The sequence below is a fragment of the Triturus cristatus genome, chromosome 10 (genome assembly GCF_964204655.1).
Source record: "Triturus cristatus chromosome 10, aTriCri1.1, whole genome shotgun sequence".
NCBI classification, from domain to species: Eukaryota; Metazoa; Chordata; class Amphibia; order Caudata; family Salamandridae; genus Triturus; species Triturus cristatus.
Window position 1 is genome coordinate 549,999,356 of NC_140593.1, and position 18,847 is coordinate 550,018,202.

At 40.4% G+C, this 18,847-nt stretch overlaps 1 protein-coding gene across 6 annotated transcripts in view; it reads right to left on the minus strand.

Annotated features, from left to right (window-relative positions):
- Window positions 1-369: 369 nt before the first annotated feature.
- LOC146789704 (sodium channel protein type 5 subunit alpha-like) overlaps window positions 370-18,847 on the minus strand; it is a 975,168-nt gene continuing 956,690 nt past the window's right edge. For 5 of the 6 annotated variants that reach the window (XM_085632035.1, XM_085632032.1, XM_085632036.1 and 2 more), the window contains exons 24-27: window positions 11,384-11,524; window positions 9,732-9,836; window positions 9,291-9,561; window positions 370-2,423 (exon numbers count right to left, since the gene is read on the minus strand). In XM_085632035.1, the coding sequence (XP_085488161.1) occupies window positions 1,192-2,423; window positions 9,291-9,561; window positions 9,732-9,836; window positions 11,384-11,524 (1,749 nt within the window). In that variant the 3' untranslated portion in view covers window positions 370-1,191. Of the gene's footprint in view, window positions 2,424-9,290; window positions 9,562-9,731; window positions 9,837-11,379; window positions 11,525-18,847 lie in introns of all 6 variants that reach the window. The other variant, XM_085632037.1, reaches the window with a different exon arrangement.

Below are 18,847 nucleotides of genomic sequence, written 5' to 3' on the forward strand. Positions count from 1 at the left end.
CTCAGGCCCACCCCACAGCCACGGCCCGTGCAGGTAAGAGAGGTGGGGCTAGGTGGGGGGGGGGTGATTTTGACAGATGACGACGAGAGAAAATTAAGAATTCATTGAATTTTCCCTCATGGTCTTCTGTCGAATCCCCACCCCCAATCAGCCCCACTGCTCCACCGCTCTTACCTGCATTGTCCACTCCTGCCACACCACACTGCTTAGTGCTTCTGCCCTAAGATTAATTCTCATGAATGCTGAATTTAGATCACCAGTCCACCTTTGAAAATATGCAAATCCCCAGTTTATTCTCCAGAAAAGCATTCATATTTTTCATTATAAGGCTTTCCTCAATATACAAAATGCTTTTTGAAACACGCTGCATGCTGTTTTACAAGTTTTTATTAATACTTTTTTTTACAAGAACTGTCTTTAACTATCTAAATTCTTGCAGGGTAGAAAGGGTCAAATATATTCCTTGTGCCATTGATCCCTCTCCCTAGTAAAGGCTTCATTGTATTAACTCATGCCAGGCAATTACATTTCCCAAATGGGACATGTCAGAGTGTAATAAACAGATAAAATGCGCAGTAACAGTTTTCACCTGCGAGCAGTAATGGTTCTACCATTCCCAGATATACAGAAGCGACAAACGCTCTCAGTGTACACAATAAAGAGAGCTCTGTATACGGATCTACCCACCTCCTTTGGAAAAAGAGACAATTATTTTTTTTAAGTAAAAAAATATCAAATATAATAAAATTTATGAAAGACCATTCATAACATATACAGTCAGTGGTACATTGTGTTACAGCAGCGTGTGATATTCCATGTTCCTTTAGAATGCAAGGTCGTACATAACCATAACTAAACACTAAAGTGGGTAAGACCTCTGATGAACGTATGCAGTGCGCTTGATCAGTCTGCAGAAATACATTGCATTTACTTGCTTACAGTTCGGCATTAACCTCTGTGCAGTTCGGCCTTTCTGTAATCACACTGTTGTTATAACTGCTGTGACCCCGCACGTTTTTTCCAGGTACAAATATATATAGCAAAAAATGAGTAGCAGGGCCAAAGGTAATAATGTGTCAGTTTCCAGGAATTTACGAGTGAGGATGTTAGACCAGAAGGCTGCCTTTCTGGCTGTGCAGTAACATAATTTACATTCTGTAAACAATATTGCAACGCGGTTGAAAACAAGAATTAAACAAAAGATTCCTTATCGGTGTCGGTGTATGTCTTATAATCCATAATGTCGTCGCTTCTGCTGGTGGTCTGCATGTAGCCGTTGTCACTGGTGGCTCGGGTGACACTGTCATACGACGGCGGAAATGACGTGGAAGACGCCGATTCCGTCTTGTCCAGCGGCCTTCCGTAGTGCTCGTTCATCATAAACGCAACAAGGCCCTCCTTTTCGGGAGCTCCTTCCTCCAGGATATTGTCATCGGAAGTTCGGTGACGATACAAGAAAGAGGCTTGCTTCACGGAGCGGAGGAACAGGTGCTGCCGGAAGGCGCGCTGGATCATACTAGCAGACACCTCCTCTTGTTTCCTTCGGAGCGTTGTCGTTATTGGCTCGTATGAAATCTTAGAAGGATTTGCAGCCATGAACTTTTCCTCCATCTGTATTTTGAGCGCGTCCATCTCCCCGGATTCCCCAAGCACCCTTTTGGTGAATGCAAACAAGATGTCCAGGCAGTGTATCCTGTCACCGCTGACCATGGGTAGGTCCATTCCTATAAGTTTTATTTTATTTGGCTTTGGTATGCGTAAAGGCTCTGACAGTGCATCAGCGAAGTTCGACAGTTCTGCGTACTCAATAAATTGAGTCGCTTCTGGATCAAATTTTTCCCAAACTTCATAAAACATCTCAAAATCATCCTCGCTCAGAGGTTCTGTGCTTTCCTCAGTTGCAACACTGAAGTTTTCAAGGATAATGGCTATGTACATGTTTACAACAATAAGAAAAGATATGATAATATAACTGACGAAAAAAAATATCCCCAAAGAAGGGTTTCCGCAATCCCCTTTGACTGGGCTTCCCGGGTTAACCTTTTCTGGATCACAGTCTGGGTAATTACTGTTTAATATAGGATTGAGAAGACCGTCCCAGCCGGCAGATGTCGTGATTTGGAAGAGACAGATCATGCTGTTGCCAAAAGTTTCAAAGTTGAACATGTCATCAATTCCGCTTTCCTTCTTCACGTAGGCAAAGTTGGCCATCCCAAAAATTGCATAAATGAACATGACAAGAAAAAGTAGAAGGCCAATGTTGAATAAAGCGGGAAGTGACATCATTAAGGCAAAGAGAAGAGTGCGGATTCCTTTGGCTCCACGGATAAGTCGGAGCACCCTGCCAATCCGAGCCAAACGGATGACTCTGAAGAGTGTAGGAGAGACGAACCATTTTTCAATGATGTCAGAAAGTACAACTCCTGAAACAGAAATGAACAGTGTTTTAGTGGAGAAGGAATCAGGAGGGATTCTCAAGTAGCATAATGAGCAATTCAAATTCAAAACTTTGAACTAGTGCACAATGGAGGAAATGCTCTTTTGAACAATTTTGCTGTCTACATGCTAGAAAGTAAGCAAGCAGGGTAAATATGAGAATAAGACTTTTTGCCCCAGACAAAAATGTAGCAAACTTAATTTATGGTTTCTTTCTATCTTAGTGTAATAAGTGAAAAACAAGTAGCATTTTGTAAATGGCGATGATAAAACCTAAGTTTGAGGCAAAATCAATTTGCTCAGTTTCTTATCATGAAACCATTGTACTTCATTTTCTTAAACAGAAGTCAGTCATAGATCAGGTTCTTTCATTGGTAAAACCTGTATTAGACACATTAAACAATTGATAAGCAATACATGTTTATATATATTTTTTAATTATTTAACAATTTTTCTAAATTTTTGCAGTGGGAGAATTTTTTTTATGTTATGTGAATTAAAGAAAAATCAGTTTTGCCCTCTGTCTATCACAAAAGCAGCAAAAATGATGCAAAATGTCACTTGCTCCTTTCTACCACAAGTGAAAATGTTTTGTTGACAAGCAAAATCATATTCACAATTCCTTAATTGCATTCATTGGACATTCATGTCGCTCTGTACCTCAGAGAAGTATAAACAATGGAGGTCAGAGAGGCATGCTGTCATGGCCAACTGTGCTTTTCCTGCACTGACAGTCTTTGATGTCTACCCGCTTCCTTCCTTTGGTAACCCCAGCCTCGCATCGTATCATACTGATCATTTCTGAGGGTTGTGTATCAGATGGAAGTATGGGAGCGGTATAACACTATTGATTTGTAAAAGGAAGTCCAATCAAGATAAACATAAAGACCTTCATTTCCATATTTCAGTTCTACGTACAGGTATTAAGTAAAGGGTATGCCATATTCAGTCGTCGGTACAAAGTAATATATAGATGTTAACCTAAATCAAGTCAGACAGTGCCTAATTTTTGCTGTTGGCTATGGGTGGTGGGCACCTGTACTCGTATTTGAAAAGAGGAATTAATTTTTCATCATCAGAATTTGACCTAAGCAAGAAAGAGAAAGGCAGAATAGATGGAACAAAGGATGAAGAGAGGAACAGAAAAACAATGATTTAGGCAGAAAGCAGGGCTGAAAAAAGCTGCAAGAATGAGACAAAGCAAGAAGTGTAGAGTGGTGGAATAAAGAGGCATGATCTGGATTCAGAACTAGGCAGTGTTTTTCGGCAACCTTGGTATTCCGCAGCACTGGCAGTAGGTTCCTAAGAACCACTTTGGATATCAGCACTTTTTGCAAATTAAGCTGAGGAGTAAGATAGGAACTGGAATTGAAGTGCTGTCTGGTTATTACCCACAGTGATAATTTAATAAAAAGATAATCAGGTTCAGGGGTCGGGAGTAGAGTTTAATGGGAGTGACTGCAAGCAAGTTTCGACAAACTTTTAAGGACCTATGCCTTGATTGAGATGAAACAAGAAAGGGTTTGGCCCCTATTCAGTAAGGCCAGGCCAATATACCATTAACCAACACCAAAATGCCAAAACTGATACCCATTCAGACTCAACAGTTATACCAAACTCCAGATGACCTAAACACTCTGGTTAGAAAAAGTTGAATCTTATTTTTATTTTTCAAAAAAAAAATCTTTCTTGTTTATTATCTTTGTGTTGATAAACAATTGCTTTTTCAACAATACAATTGAAATGCAATTATAGGCATACACTGAAGACACAACACTCAACACAAAAAGACACACAAATGTGGTACGAATACAGTAGAAATCTATATGGATTTAGCCTCTGAATTATAAATCAAAAATGCTCTGTATATAATCAAAAGAATCAGAGGTACTGCTTATTTCAAAACGTGATGGTTAAAATCTCTATAGAACAAAGGCTGTATAGATAATTGGTCAATTGTATATAGATTTATACTTTATTCGCAAAACATTTGTGTGTCTTTTTGTGTTAAGTGTTGTTGTGTAGAACCAGAACCAGAAAACATCTATAAAGACCAGTGATGGCTGGTAGGGAACAGTGGCAGAGGGGGCGGGGGCAGGGAGGTGTGGGTGTTTAGAAAAAAAAAAGACTTACCTTGTCATCGCCGGCAGTTTCTCCTCCGTCCTCGCTGTTCTGGCTCCAGGCAGCACACAGGCTTTTAGGTTCCCCTAAGCCAATCACAATGCTGCTGTCTCCATGACAGCAGCATCGTGATTGGTTGGCGCTCAGATGAGGACTGGGAGACTGTGCATGATCTCCACTCAGGCTGTACAAGACAGCCAGTGTAGAACATGCAAAGTGCAAATGGCAGGTTGGATGGCCTGACACTGCTGGCCAAACTAACATGCACACTTGTGGTGCAGAAGCAGCCACTCCTCCTACCTCAGTTCCTCTCCCTGTGATGAGCCCAGCCCCACCCCAACCTGGCTTGCTCCTTACAGAAGAAGAAAATGATAATAACGTAACATTATTAATGTTGCATTATTATGCTTTTCTTTTTCTTTTTACAACTAGTGGGGTGACACTCCTCCGCCTTAGTGGAGGAGTTGGCCCTGATAAAGGCCCTCTTGTGGTGACCAACTCCAACAGGGAGCCAGCCACATGGACCAATAAGGTCCACTTATACAGTTACCTCACAGTCAAAGCAGTCTCCAGTGCAGTTTCAGTCTCTATGAGTAACCCCCAAAGACATCAACAGAGTGGCCCTGATGCAAGGGATGCAGGATGCTGAAGATGCCCAAGGATGCTGAGCCCGTGTCAGGGGTCTTCCTTGGGCCACTCCTGAGCCCATGAATGTGGTGGGGCGACTTTGGCCACAGAGGTGGATGACTCACAAATTCTGTGGAGATGCAGTCAATTAACAGTTGCCACTGGTCCACAGATCTCTAGTTACATCGAAACCAGTGGTTCCCTTTAACTAGCAGTAACTTCCTTGCTGGGTAACCAGACTGCACTCCGACAACTCTACTGGGTCCAGCCAACTCGTTACAACTTTTGAGGGTCAAGACTTTGCCTCCCAGGCTGCACTTCAGCGGTCAGGCAATCTTGGCTACCAACTCAGCAGGGCAGAGCAAGTGTCCTCAGCTACTGTGGTCCTGTGGCTTTAAGAGGGAATCAGCTAACTGAACCTTGAAGCCATCTTCTCTGCCTCGGGTTCAGGGCTGACTTTTCCTCCAGTGGGACACCACAGGCACAGTCCTTTCTTTGCTTGCCCAAGATGCAGCATGGGCAGTCCAGTCTTTGCAGCAGCCTCTCTTTACTGGCTCTAGAAAATAGCAGGGCAGTCCTTCTTTGTTCCTCTCTCCAGTACAAATGTGATCTGGGGTCTGGGTGTCACGAGTGCCACTTATATGCCCAGTTCTTGCTCTTGGGGGATGTGGCAACTATGAGCCAATGGGCTACCAGGTCACCTCCTGCCTAGTGATCACATCCTGTCAAGCATGGCATATAGCAAGACCAGAAAGTACCATTCTGCTTATTACCAACTTTTCAGAACCCTTGTCTTTGTGTGTGGAGCTCCCTAGCCGATCCCGGAGATGTGGCTACCTGGGGACTACACGCCCACAGAAAAACTGGTTTGGCAATGGCTTTCCTCTCTCTGCCCAAGATGTCAGTCATGCGTTGCTTTGTCACACTCTTCATGGCAAAATAAGTAATGCAGTCCACGAGGGACACTTTAACCTAAATACCATGGGTACCCTTGGTACCATATACTTGTTGGATGAGCCAACTAGACATATACCTTTTACAGGGACAGAGCACTGTCAATGAGGCCTGTTTATCAGGACTTAGTGCACTTACAGAGTTGAAACACCAGCAGCATCAGTCTAAAACCTTGGGGTAATCTTGCAAAAACAGTGTCAGTACTTCAACTGAATAGTACTAAAACCAACACCTCAGTGTAGATGCATAAATTATATTTAGTTTTTTCTTAAACATACTTATCAGAACTGGGTTGGTTAAACAGTAATGTAGTTCCATGGTTAGTTTTCAGTCAATAGGGAACATTTTGATTTTGCTGTGGATATTACTGAGGGCACAATCCCGTGCAATACAAGATCTGTTAGCTAGGCTATGATGGGAGATGGTGAAAGATGGACGTCAAGAGGAGATAATCAGTTATAGACAGTTTTACCTTGAGAGAGGGGGCATGAAAATACAACAGTTTATGAAGTATACATACTTAAATGTATCTAAGTCTTTCAGCTGACTGTTCTCAGCAACCTGGAAAGTAATGATGAACAGGTTGCACAGAGGTACTTATACTTACTCCACTGAACAACTGAACAATGTGAGCAAAAGCAGCAATCACTGCAGCACTTTTTGTTTCCAGGACAGAGATCTATGTAGGAAGGAACCTCACTGCTGGCTCTTACTAGCACTAACTGAAATGCTCAAGGTGTTGCTAAACCAGCCTCTGTTTTTCTGTAATCCCAAACAGGGTGAGTTTGCCAGCAAAATATGAGGTTTGATTAATGTTTCATGATTTATGTCCTTATTCAAATGGGTTCCAGTACTAGTAGGCTACCATGGGATATAAGTCAACTATCGTTTCTCAAACCCTTGCTATTGCATATTTTCCTTAGCAGTAGATGTTTAATAGTACCAGTTGTCTGCTATCCACCCTTGGGTAAAGGTCCACAGTACCTGCTCTCTCATAACAATGTTGCTAGAAGGATTCTTAGCCTTCCTGGGAATGTATCTATCTAAACACATTTAACCAAACTGCATAAGCTCCAGGTGGCCAAACTGGTTATTTTTGTATCTTTGTGTATCTTCCAGTGGGTCATAGGGGGTATGAGCCAAGCTTTTCTTCAGTATCATTTTCTATTCACATCCTGAACTTTGCCCTCCCCCAGTCTGACTGTGCTTCAGGCACAGAGGTCCCATCGCACTCTGATTGAGCTACATCGGAGTGCAATGTTACTTAGGTAACTTCCTTCCATGACTAACAAATTATGAAAATATCTTGTTTTTCACTTGTGCACTTTTGAAGATATGTTAAAATCTTGCTCTTTTCTACTCTCGGTACCAACATCACTTTAGTTATCTGCTATATTGACTTCCCTCTGGCTCTCATCGATTCGGTTGATCTGCTTTTGATGCTGCAGTTGGCACCCATTGGTTATTAGTTCACTTAGGAAATATTATCAACACACTATGCAGCATGAAGAAACTTTGAATATTATTACTGGGTGATCCAAAGGAAGAACATGACCACAGTATCTTCAGAGGGTGTAGCTGGGGTATTGTAGCTGTGGTGTAGCCTGGCTGTTCATATGTTGTTGTGATAGATAGAGCCACTTTGAGTATTTAACTGTGTATGTCTTTTCTGCCCTTGTGAATATTTTTTTCTTAACTACCTATACAGACATTGGATAGATTTCAGGAGACATTAAAGATATCCATAAATACCTACTTTGTGTCCTACTTAGTTGAAATACAGTTTTTGTGGATCACAAAAGAGTCAAGGAAATGTGTTCCAAGATCCTCGAGCTTTGCTATTATCCCTCATCTGAGGAGCTTACATCCAACAGTGTGGTTTCAAATGTAGCTTGTGAAAGGAACTATAACAGGAAACCATAAGTCTGCAAATTGCCTTGTGGTTTGGGGTTTTAATAGTTTTCTCTTTATTTCATCAATATGTTGATTCAAATTGATAATCATATTTCAAACTGTGTATTAGCTTCTCCCGGTGATTATGCTAAATAGAATATCACTCCTCGGTGGCTAGTGAATAAAGACAGAATTGTACTGACTCCTCCTCAATTGAGATCCAGGAGCTAGTATTAACCCATGCTTAATTTTGAGCAGGTTCTCTGAACCTGATCTAAGGGTTGGTAAAATATGCTCATAGGCAACACTAAGGGGCATATTTATGTCAAAGTAATGTAGCGCAGCAGGTCACCTTACTGCGCTGCATTAGAGCGAAAGGGCAGGAATGCACCATATTTATCCCACTATGGTAGATTCCTATCCATTTCCCAGCACTGACTCACAATGGGCTGCTTAGGGCCATTGCAGGAACCCTTGCGCCATGGCACAAAGGTACCTCCATTGCAAGCAGGATTGTTTTTGTGCAGGAAGGGAAACTTTCTTGCACAAAAACAATCTCCTGAGGCATATTCCTCTATCAATGTGTGCTGCAGAATGTGGAAGTAATGAGGAGAAATAAAGATATTTCTCCTTGTTACGCCTCCCCTGGGAAGGCGTAGGATTTAGGAGCCTTCCCAGGTCTACCAGTAATGGCACATCTGGGGCTACGTCAAATTCCATGGGGGTTGCACGGGAACCCCAGCGCAAAGCCCATGGAACGTCTCCCTGGGGCAGAGCAACACAACGCAGCGATTTGCACTGCTTTACTCCTGATTTATCAAGTCACTCAGGGCTACGCAAAGTGGGCTTGCATTGCTTGATAACTCACATTTTGGGTTTGTGTCGCACATGATGTAAAATCTCTTCATAAATATGCCCCACTAAATATCTGTAGCTGGATCGATTTAGGAAACACAGATGAGATTTTCAATTCGCCTTCATTTGCTCAATATAGGAGAATGCAAGATGCTTTTAGAAATAGGATCTGAGTTAGACAGATTTAAGAATTAATCCTTTTAGTGGCAGAGTAATTATACATCTATGCTCCAGCAAAAAATGTTTAAGAAGTCACAAATGAGTACATAAATGCCCAGAGAGTCTGCATATTCAGAAGTTGGTATTATGGACAACTCTTGTCATCATATTAAAGAATGTTGCTTTTAACTTATTTCAGTTAAAATTTCACAAATAAAAATACTTTTTGAATATTCTGTACTTACCAACGATGGAAAGGATGACGACAACAAAGTCAAATATATTCCAACCAATCGTAAAGTAGTAGTACCTAAGAGCCACAATCTTGAGTAGACATTCTCCAGTAAAAATAACAACAAAGGCAAGATTAATGTAGTAAAGCAGAGTTTCTGTTTCCCTGCTTTGGTCATCAGTCTCCACCATCATGGTGACCATGTTAAGGCAGATGAGAATCATAATGATGATGTCGAAAGCTTGCTTTGTTACAATGTCAAAGAAGAATCCTTGCAATGAATTCTGAAATACAATGAACATTGTGTTTATTATTATTGTTACAGACCTTGGTATTCCTCATTTATGAATAAAATGTTTAAAAAGAGGCAAAGATGAAACATTTGGAATGCATATATTTACTCTTGTGCAGTAGGTGCAAGGTTAGTCATAATAACGCAAATGTGTTTGCTTACCGATGGCCTTGGTATAGGTTTTTGGGGTTTCTTGGACCCCAGTTTCTTCATTGCATTGTAATACTTCTTCTGTTCTTCTGTCATAAAGATGTCTTGGCCACCTAAGTGCAACAATAATAGTGACAGTTATTTTTTAGCAAAATAATGTTATGTAGTCAATAATATGGGTCTGAGCATAAAATGATATTGTAAGAAGACAAGGCCCTGCTATAAGTCGCTTATAATTTACCACCAGTCTTGGCCCTGGGTTGATAAAAGTAGAGGATTTCTAATGCTGCAACTGATTAAACACAGGCCTGACACAAGTTTCTACCAGAAAGCTATTTTGAATAAGGCTTTATGACAGAATCATAGATGAGCTGAGATTGAATTACCAGTATTCAAGACCTAGGACTTGAGTGATAATGGGATATCAGTCTATAAATACCTGACCCTCATACGCTCAGATCTCAGTTCCCCAGCAGGACGCCAAGGTGGAGGAAGCTCTGTGAGTCCAACCATGGGACCACCACCAGCTCCTCGCCAGAAAAAGCTCTTGCGGCGCATACACAGCCCTGATTCCTCCCAAATATAATTTTATTGCGTAAATAATTACTTTAGGAAATCTAATACCACAGCAGATGCCTATTTCTCTCGGTTGGTTTGCGAATCTACTACAGGAGTATCTCTGTGTTAGGATTCTTGCAACGCATTAGTTAATGTGCGCTGAACCACACCTAAGATGGTATAGCGTGTGTCCCATTGAATGTTGACTGATACAACTGTCACCGGAAATGATTATAGACATAACAAAGGAAATATCACAAAGATACATAATAGCTGCTCCACCTGGTAATTTTTTACATTACTCTGCAGTATGCGTAGCACCCATAAGCAGAGAGGGGAGTTCTCATTGTTTTTAATACACTGGGGGCACTTTGAATCATTTATCAAGTAAAAAGATGAGTGTCTGTGTAGAGCACATTACACATTTCATTATATCAAGGCTCAAGTATCTCATTTAATTTATTACTAGAACACCTCCATGGTACTCAGTTTATTTACCTTGGAATGATTTATGGTTGAGTCAGTATTGGATTTCAAATCTCTGATTGTCAGATATGTGTGCAGGAATGGTGGTGTCCCAGCTGCATGCAAAACTCTAGTTTACCCACTCAACTGGTTTTAAAACCATTCTAGATTTTCAGTAAACTGTACACAAAAAAACACAGAAAAACCTTGCTGTGAAATCCCAATCCATTTGATCACTTATAGATTAAACCTTAACTCCACGAGGTTGAATTAAGTAAGGCATGACATTAAGACATTAAGACTTGTTGTCACCCCTTTTTGTACATCCGTTAGAAAATTTCTAAAAAAAAAAGGTTCACTTTACACAAAAATTCAAACAAATAACCAGTTTGTGTTACCAGTGGTACATCAAAGAAAGGACACTTCTTGTGGCTGACTCCTCACCACTAAAGACGATAATGAATGGCTCTTATATGTTCAAAGTGTTTTGTTCATCTCGACACTGTACACATATTTGATAGATGCATAGAATCATAGAATAAGGAGTTAGGAAAACTACTAAGCCTGGCACCCCTCCCCCTTCCAAGAGAGGTTTTAAAGTCCACTGTGAATATTAGGACATAAACACATTCAATACTTATCTTTTTCTTTTGCTGGTTAAAATTGTCAATAATGACACCAATAAAGAGGTTCAATGTGAAGAAAGAGCCAAAAATGATGAAAATCACAAAGTAGAGGTACATGTATTTGTTGTATTCGTAGGTTGGCTGCTCATCCTTTTGCTACAATGAAGAGATAATACAAGAAAACAACACAATCAGCATGTTAACAGCACATCACTCTTCAAAAAAACGTTAACTTCACAGTCTCAAAATACGCCACTAAAGCATGATACATAACAGAGCATTATTCGTTCTCACACCGTGTAGAGAATCTGGCAGCTGGTTTATTAAAAGGAAAGGATGCGCATTCATGGACACTGATGCATTTCCTACCTGTATTTTCTCAGACCAATAGAGAACTACTCAAGTATCTGCAAAGCTACCCTGAGAGAGAAAAGGTACACTCAAAATATGGAAAAAGAGACAGAGATGTGGATAGCTGGACATTTTAATAGGTGAGTGAAGCATAGAGAAATATAAAGGGTTTGCATAATGAAGGACTGGCTTCCTCGTGTTCAGGTGGTTGGGAAAAACAGATACACACAATTTTAGCAGACAAATTTGCACTACAGCTGATGTAGATAAGAATGCAAATTGCAGTCGCTTCGGTTTAACATTTACACTTGTTGCAGATTTCAATGGCATAGTGCAAGCTCAAAATGGTAATAATGCGGAAATAACAAAAGCAAAATGGGCACAACTTCTATTTGCCGATGCTGTTCCCCATTTTTACAACAAATCCATGAACTGGGCAAAAGAAGCAGACTAGTGGTTCTGCTGTGGTTATGACTAATACTTTAATGTGTGAATATGAAGTACAGCAAAAGGATGTCTCCCAAGACTTAGCAGGGGTAACAGGATTGATTGCTCCGGGACTCTTTCTTTGTTTTCCTCCAAATTGTGAATCTTATGTATAGTTTGCCAAAGCCCTTAGGGCAAACAGACTTATCTATGATAACATTCAAAACATGGCTTCAAACTACCACATTATGATAACTTGCTTTAAAAAGAATGGAAAACACCAATAGAAACAATGGGCCTTATCTACAACAAAGTGAATCAGCGTGGTGCCGCAAGCCATTATGCTGCGCTGCTCTGAGTCACTTTCAAAGCACAGGGATGCGTCATATCTTCAACGATATGATGGATCCCTGTGCTCCCCCCTGTGCTGGCGCACAAATGGCTGACTTGCGCCGACGCAAGTGTGCCTGCTTTGCGGCGATGATTGTTTTTGTGCAGAAAGGGACATGTTCCTGCACACAAAAAAATCACAAGAGGTGATTTCCTCTTTCTATATGTGCTGCATAATGCAGCACACATAGAAAGAGAAAAAAACAAGGAGAAATGAAAACATTTCTCCTCATTGCGCCTCCCTACGCATCCCCTGGGGAAGGCTAGCATTCTGACGCATTCCCAGGTTTACGATTTCTTGTAAATATGGGAATGTGTCAGGTTTCATGGGTGTTGCGTTGTAACACCCACAGCAACACCCATGGAACATCTCTTTCACGCAAAGTGCTGCGTGTAAAGGACCCATATTTACAAGGACACGAAAAGTCACGCACACTGCACCGCTGGTGAGTCTCAAAAAGTAAAGCACCGGCGGTGAAAGGGGCTTGTAAATAACCCCCTAGGCATCTATAAGCATGGAATCATATAAATATCCTTAAATAAATATGTCAATCTGCTGGTTAAGTAAGAATCATTTTCCAGCATGGAACAGAAATCACATTTGGAAGGCTTAAGTCTCTAGAACATGTTTAAAGGTCACATAGATTTCAGAATCCCTGGATTTCATTAGCAAATCTGAGAAAGTGTGGGTGGACGGAGAAAAGGTTTTCTGAAGAAGATTATAACGTCTCTGCCATAAAATTCCAGCTTTTGTTTTTCTCTGGTAATTGTATCCTCTTGCTATGAAAATGTTGAAAAAAAACAGACTGTCTAGTCCTCTGTAGTAGGGAAGTCGAGCACTGGCACGACATAGCCTGATCCATGCTAGATTTTCAGGACTATTGTAAGATATATGGGGATTCATGAAACCTTCCCCATCACAGAAGTGTCCTCATTAATGAGCACTGAAAATGAAAAAATCCTAGGAATCCCAAAAATTTAGAAAACATCTGATTCACTCAGATGATTATTTGTGTTGTTAGTTCAAGAGTTTTCCAAACACATGCTCTTGTTCAGTGAAAAGTCATGGTCAGGTCAAAGCTCATTAATACTGAGCCTAAACAAAGACCATCCAATATGGATGGTATCCAATACATGTAACCATAAGTTTTCTTAGATTATGCAGTTCTCCTAAAATGTTAAGCTGTTTTAAGATCAAAATGCACTTATATCTCAACAACATACTGTCAAGGAAATACATGTAGAGTTCAGAATAGTAAATCTATACTTCCCTAGGCATGCTTTCTCTGCTGATATGTTAGTAGGTTGTAGTCTGCAGTCAATATATGTGCAGTTCATTACTGGGCCCCATATTTTACTATAAAACCCCATGAGGAGCTGGTGGATGTCATTGTTGTGTTTGCTTAGGCAGGGTTGTGAAAAAATCGGATAAAAACTAAAAATAACACTGAAGAATTCATAAAGGGCCTTCAATATTTTGGTGTACTGACTAGGTCAATGAGTTCCACTTAGATTCACTGCATGCATTCTTTATGTATATCCTGTAAATCTGGTGTGGATCTGTCTCTCAAGAAACTATGCTGGGAATGCCTGCTCTATAGAAATGTTACCTCTCCCAGCTGCTCCTCTGTGATCTCCACTTATTACCCCTTTTGAAATACACTCTGAGATGGCCAGAAAGGCATCCGTTTTGTAAAAAAAAAAAACAATATATGAAAAATAAAATACCTAAAGCACAAAAATCAAGAATGTGGGCACCATTTCCACTTCTCTTTAAAAGAGGCAATTGTTAGTTCATTAACTATAAATATGCAATTTAGTAAATCACTCTATCCAGAGGCCAATAAAATTCCAATGTCTAAAATGCATGCGCAGTTGTCTTAAACAGCCCACAGACGGCTCAACACTTTAAATGGATTTGCAATGCCTACTGCTGCTCTTCTGTTGTAATTCATTCCTACCATCTGCATCCAGCCCTCATGGACAAGAAGATCGCTTTGAGACTTCAAGGTCAGCAGAGTGATCTAAGTGTTATCAATCACGACTTCCCTTAAACATCCATACTTTTGGATAACAAGTTCCATCTTTCTGAGTGATTTCAGGAAGAACAACAAATTCTCAGGCTTCCAAACTATTGAAAAAGTCTCATAATCATAATCTAGGAGACTTTGAGGCGTTCAGAGGTTCTTATACAGCTTTATTCTTGTTATTTATTCATGTGATCAATGATTCATAGTTTCTTAATGGAAAATAACAATTTTCCTAAATGACCCTGACTGCTCTACTCAAACTATTTGATAAACAACCCATTACATTTCTAAAGAGCACAACAAAGCCCAGCTGGTACTTTAGACTTTTTAAACACCTTAACATTTTTCATAAATTTAAGCTTCACAATTGGTGGGGATAAACACCACAAAGGCTATTTTCAATGTTTTGCAATTAAATATTATACAATATAACATTCACTAGTTTTTCGTATTTAACTAATGTGCACTTTTACTGTTTGTATTTTTATATCAGGTATGAATGTTTGGAATATTGTTTGGCTTTTAATATTTATTGTTCAACAAAACCTTGGTTGATTTGCTTGGATATATGTTAACCATCACAAGCCTAATGGTGACTGGTAGCTTCAACTGCCTTTCAGTGAGCACCCTGTCAGATATTGTTTCAATTTGGTACATGCATTTTTTCCACCAGGTTAGTGAATATGTGAACAATAAATGTGTTTGACTCCATGAAGTCAAACATACTTTTGAAAAGAAATAGGTGCAAGGACACCCTCTTGAATTCCACTTCCTGGATTTCTGACCCTGGGATTGTTTAATCTGTTTTGGCATTAGGGACAAGATAGGAAGGGTGAATCCTGAGATCAAGAGACACAAAGCATCATGCAGGAAGCACTGTCATGGTAATACTTTCAGAGGATGTTTAAAACCATGCCAGGCCTCTGTATATTTTAAAACACATCTAAAGAAAAAACACGTTTCAACTTCCGTCCTCCCTTAAACGGGATCAGTTCCCTGAAAGTTTGCAGTTCAGTGTTCCTTCATGACCTTCCTGTTCTCACTTTGAATATCTCAGCTGTATAACACATTTTGCACATTTGCTGGTTGTGAGCCAATGTATTCACCCCATATATTTGACTACGGGAGTATTAAATAGTAAATCATATTTTCAAGTATATTTGGGTGCTTTGGTTATCTTTATTCTTTTAAGAACTTCTCTCAGGTACATAGCTTAATTTCTTGGTTGGAAAAGCCTGTGCTCTATATAACGAAACATTGCAAGTAAAAAATGGTAGACTGATCCTGAAAAGCGATGACTTCTCTACTCTGCCTCGTTTATCAATACAATTTAAATTATGCAGTTGTTTGCTTTACTCAATTATTACATGTCCTGGACACCTATTCAGTTTCATGGCTTGGCAATTAACGTCCATAAGTAATTTACACCACTCAGATAAACCAGAAAATACATTTTACAATGAGGTCGTGGGTGGAGGGTTTTCTATGTGTTCACTAAAATGCATTATTTCACTGACCAATATCAGGTAACAAAATGAGGTAGGCATTTTCGCAGTGGTTCTTGTCGCATCCACCAGAGCTTTGGAGCACATAAATGAATACGCCACACACCAAGCTGCGTACTACTACATCTCCCCTTCTGTTAAATAAAAGGTAGGGACAACATAAATACATAAAGAGTTCCTCAATGAGTCATAGAGGTGTTCGCAAGAGTCTTCCAGATCGAGTCGTGAGAGTTGAAGAATTTGCACTGTCATGTGGCATCATAGATGTGGACTCAGATGCTTGACTCCGGCACTCAGGTGGCTATGTCTCACTAATAAGGTCTGGAGCCGACCAACATCGAGGCAGATACTTGAAATGTAACGAGTCACTCATAGTGGATTTTCCAAGACGTTGAGCGGTCACCGTATGTCCTGTACTTGTCATCACAGCTATCAATGGATCAGCATCACATGGAGCTTCAGTCTTGCATTTCTGTTTTTATTTGACTAGGACCCAGTCTCCTTCTTCAAAAACTGTGTCCTGTGTGCATCTGTTCTTATCTGCATAGGCTTTCATCCTGCTTTTGCGAGAAGTGTATGTGACATGAATCTCATCAGTGTCTATTACACGGTTTGTGGTCTATTGCGGTAGCTTGTTCCCAAATGGCTATCCCAAACAGGAAGGTGGCAGGGCTTTCACCTGTTGTAGAATGGAGAATTGACCAATAGGCTTGCGGGTTGGACGTGGGCCTGACTTGAGATTGATTCCTTCTAGTGCAGCATGCTGAACTGCTTTCTTCGGGGTGCCCATAAATCGTTAAACACCGCCATTTGCCTGTGGCCAGAGTTGTGCTTATCTGTTGTTTGACATTCAAGCAATTAAGAAAGTCCTTAAACTTTGTGCTTTTGAAGGGTGGACTGTTATCAGACTTAAGAATGGAAGGAACACCCCACGTTGCATAAATGTCATCCAGCCTCTCAATGACTTTGTCATGAGTGGTCCATGACAATTCTTTCACTGAGGGAAACAATAAATACTCATCAATAACTACCATGATATGACGGCCATTGTTTGAAGGTCCAAAGAAATCAACTGCAATTTTCTCCCACACTTGTTTAGGAAGGCCAGACATGTTTACTGGATGCTGTGTTGTCTTGGGAGATAAGTAATTACACATGTGACATGCTTTCAGTTCCTTCTTAACTCTTTCATCAAGGCGAGGAAACCACATTTGGTCTCTGAGGGCTCTCTTGGTGACATCAATGCTACAATGTTCTCCGCATATGAACACAAATGCGCACCACACCCCACTGTCCTTTTTTTGCACAACCACTATGGGCGAAACCCATGGCGTTGGACCAGTAGTGCACATTATGAATGTCCTCATTAATGTGAAGTTGCACCTTCATTGTCTTTAGTTTTCCCTGTCCGTGAAACGACAACGGGAATTGACTTACTATTACAAAATGTGTATTAAGGTTGTAGTTGATGGATGTCAATCCCATGTCAGCAGCAGTGCTGAAACTAAGTAGACATGCACTCGTAGAAGTACCTGGGTGGAAATGAATTGGTGCTTGTACTGTCATTTTCTTATGCTTCATGGTCGCTGCAAATGACTTTACAATGGGGTAAAAGTAGCCCAGGAGTACAACTTTGTTTTCAATGGTGTAAGATGTGGTACTGGTGACAGTGTCTTATATTTTTCTGCCAGCATGATATTGATTGATGCACCACTGTCTATAATAAAAGTTAGAGGGAAGCCATTCACTTTTAGCTTGATCTAAGTGCACTGTCCAAATGACTTTGATCTCTTCACGTGACAATCCCACTTTAACTTGTGTTCTTCTATGCAAGCAGCCAATCCTACATGTGCATATCGTTCTGCAGTTGACTACACCATTGTACATCCATCTTCACTGTTGCTCGATAATGATGTTGAAGAGCCTTTGGAAGACTCATTTGAAGACGATCAACTTCGTTTAGTCTCTACTTGTCTCAATTGATGTCGCTGTTTGGCCTTGTGGGCATGACTAGAATGCTTCTAGAACTTTGTGTTGCTTATTTTCTCTTCTTGCTGTGACACACCTACTATTCTCGTTTGCTTTGCAGACTGTCATGAAATGGTTTTCTTTACCCCAGCTCTTGCATGTATGTCCAACGGTGGGACATTTATCCTTGTGTGGAAATGAGAATTCACATCGGAAACACAATTTCTTTTTTTCAGGGACATCATCATGTGGTCATGCACCTTGATTTTCTGCTTACTTTTCATACTCACCATCAATGCATTCTGGGATGTTCCAGATTCCATATCTGCAGCCTGTCGTCTGCCCCTTCCTCAGCTCTCAAATCCTTGAGTACCTTTCCAAGACTTAGTGTCTCTCACATCATGCATTGTCTGAATGAATCAGAGAGGCAAACATCGATGACTCAGAGACGCATTGCTTCTTCGTCATTGAATTCACTGAACTTGCAATGCTTGATGAGGGCATCAAGTCTTTCGACAAATTTGTCCATCTTTTTGCCAGCTTGCAGTTTTTCATGCTTAAAATTTGCATTTTATAGTCGACTTTAGGCTTTGGATTGAACTTGGCTTTCAACGTTTCTTTGATTTGACAGTATGATACCTCAGTAGCTTGTGATAGTCCCTTTAGCACTTCTTTTACTCCGTCACCTGCAAGGTTCTTCAAGTATTTGATAATCTTTTTGTCATCTATATAGTCATTGAACGTTTTGATCAAGGCAGTCCACCTGGTGCCAATATTCTGCTTTTTTGCCGTGTCGAATGGTGGTGGAG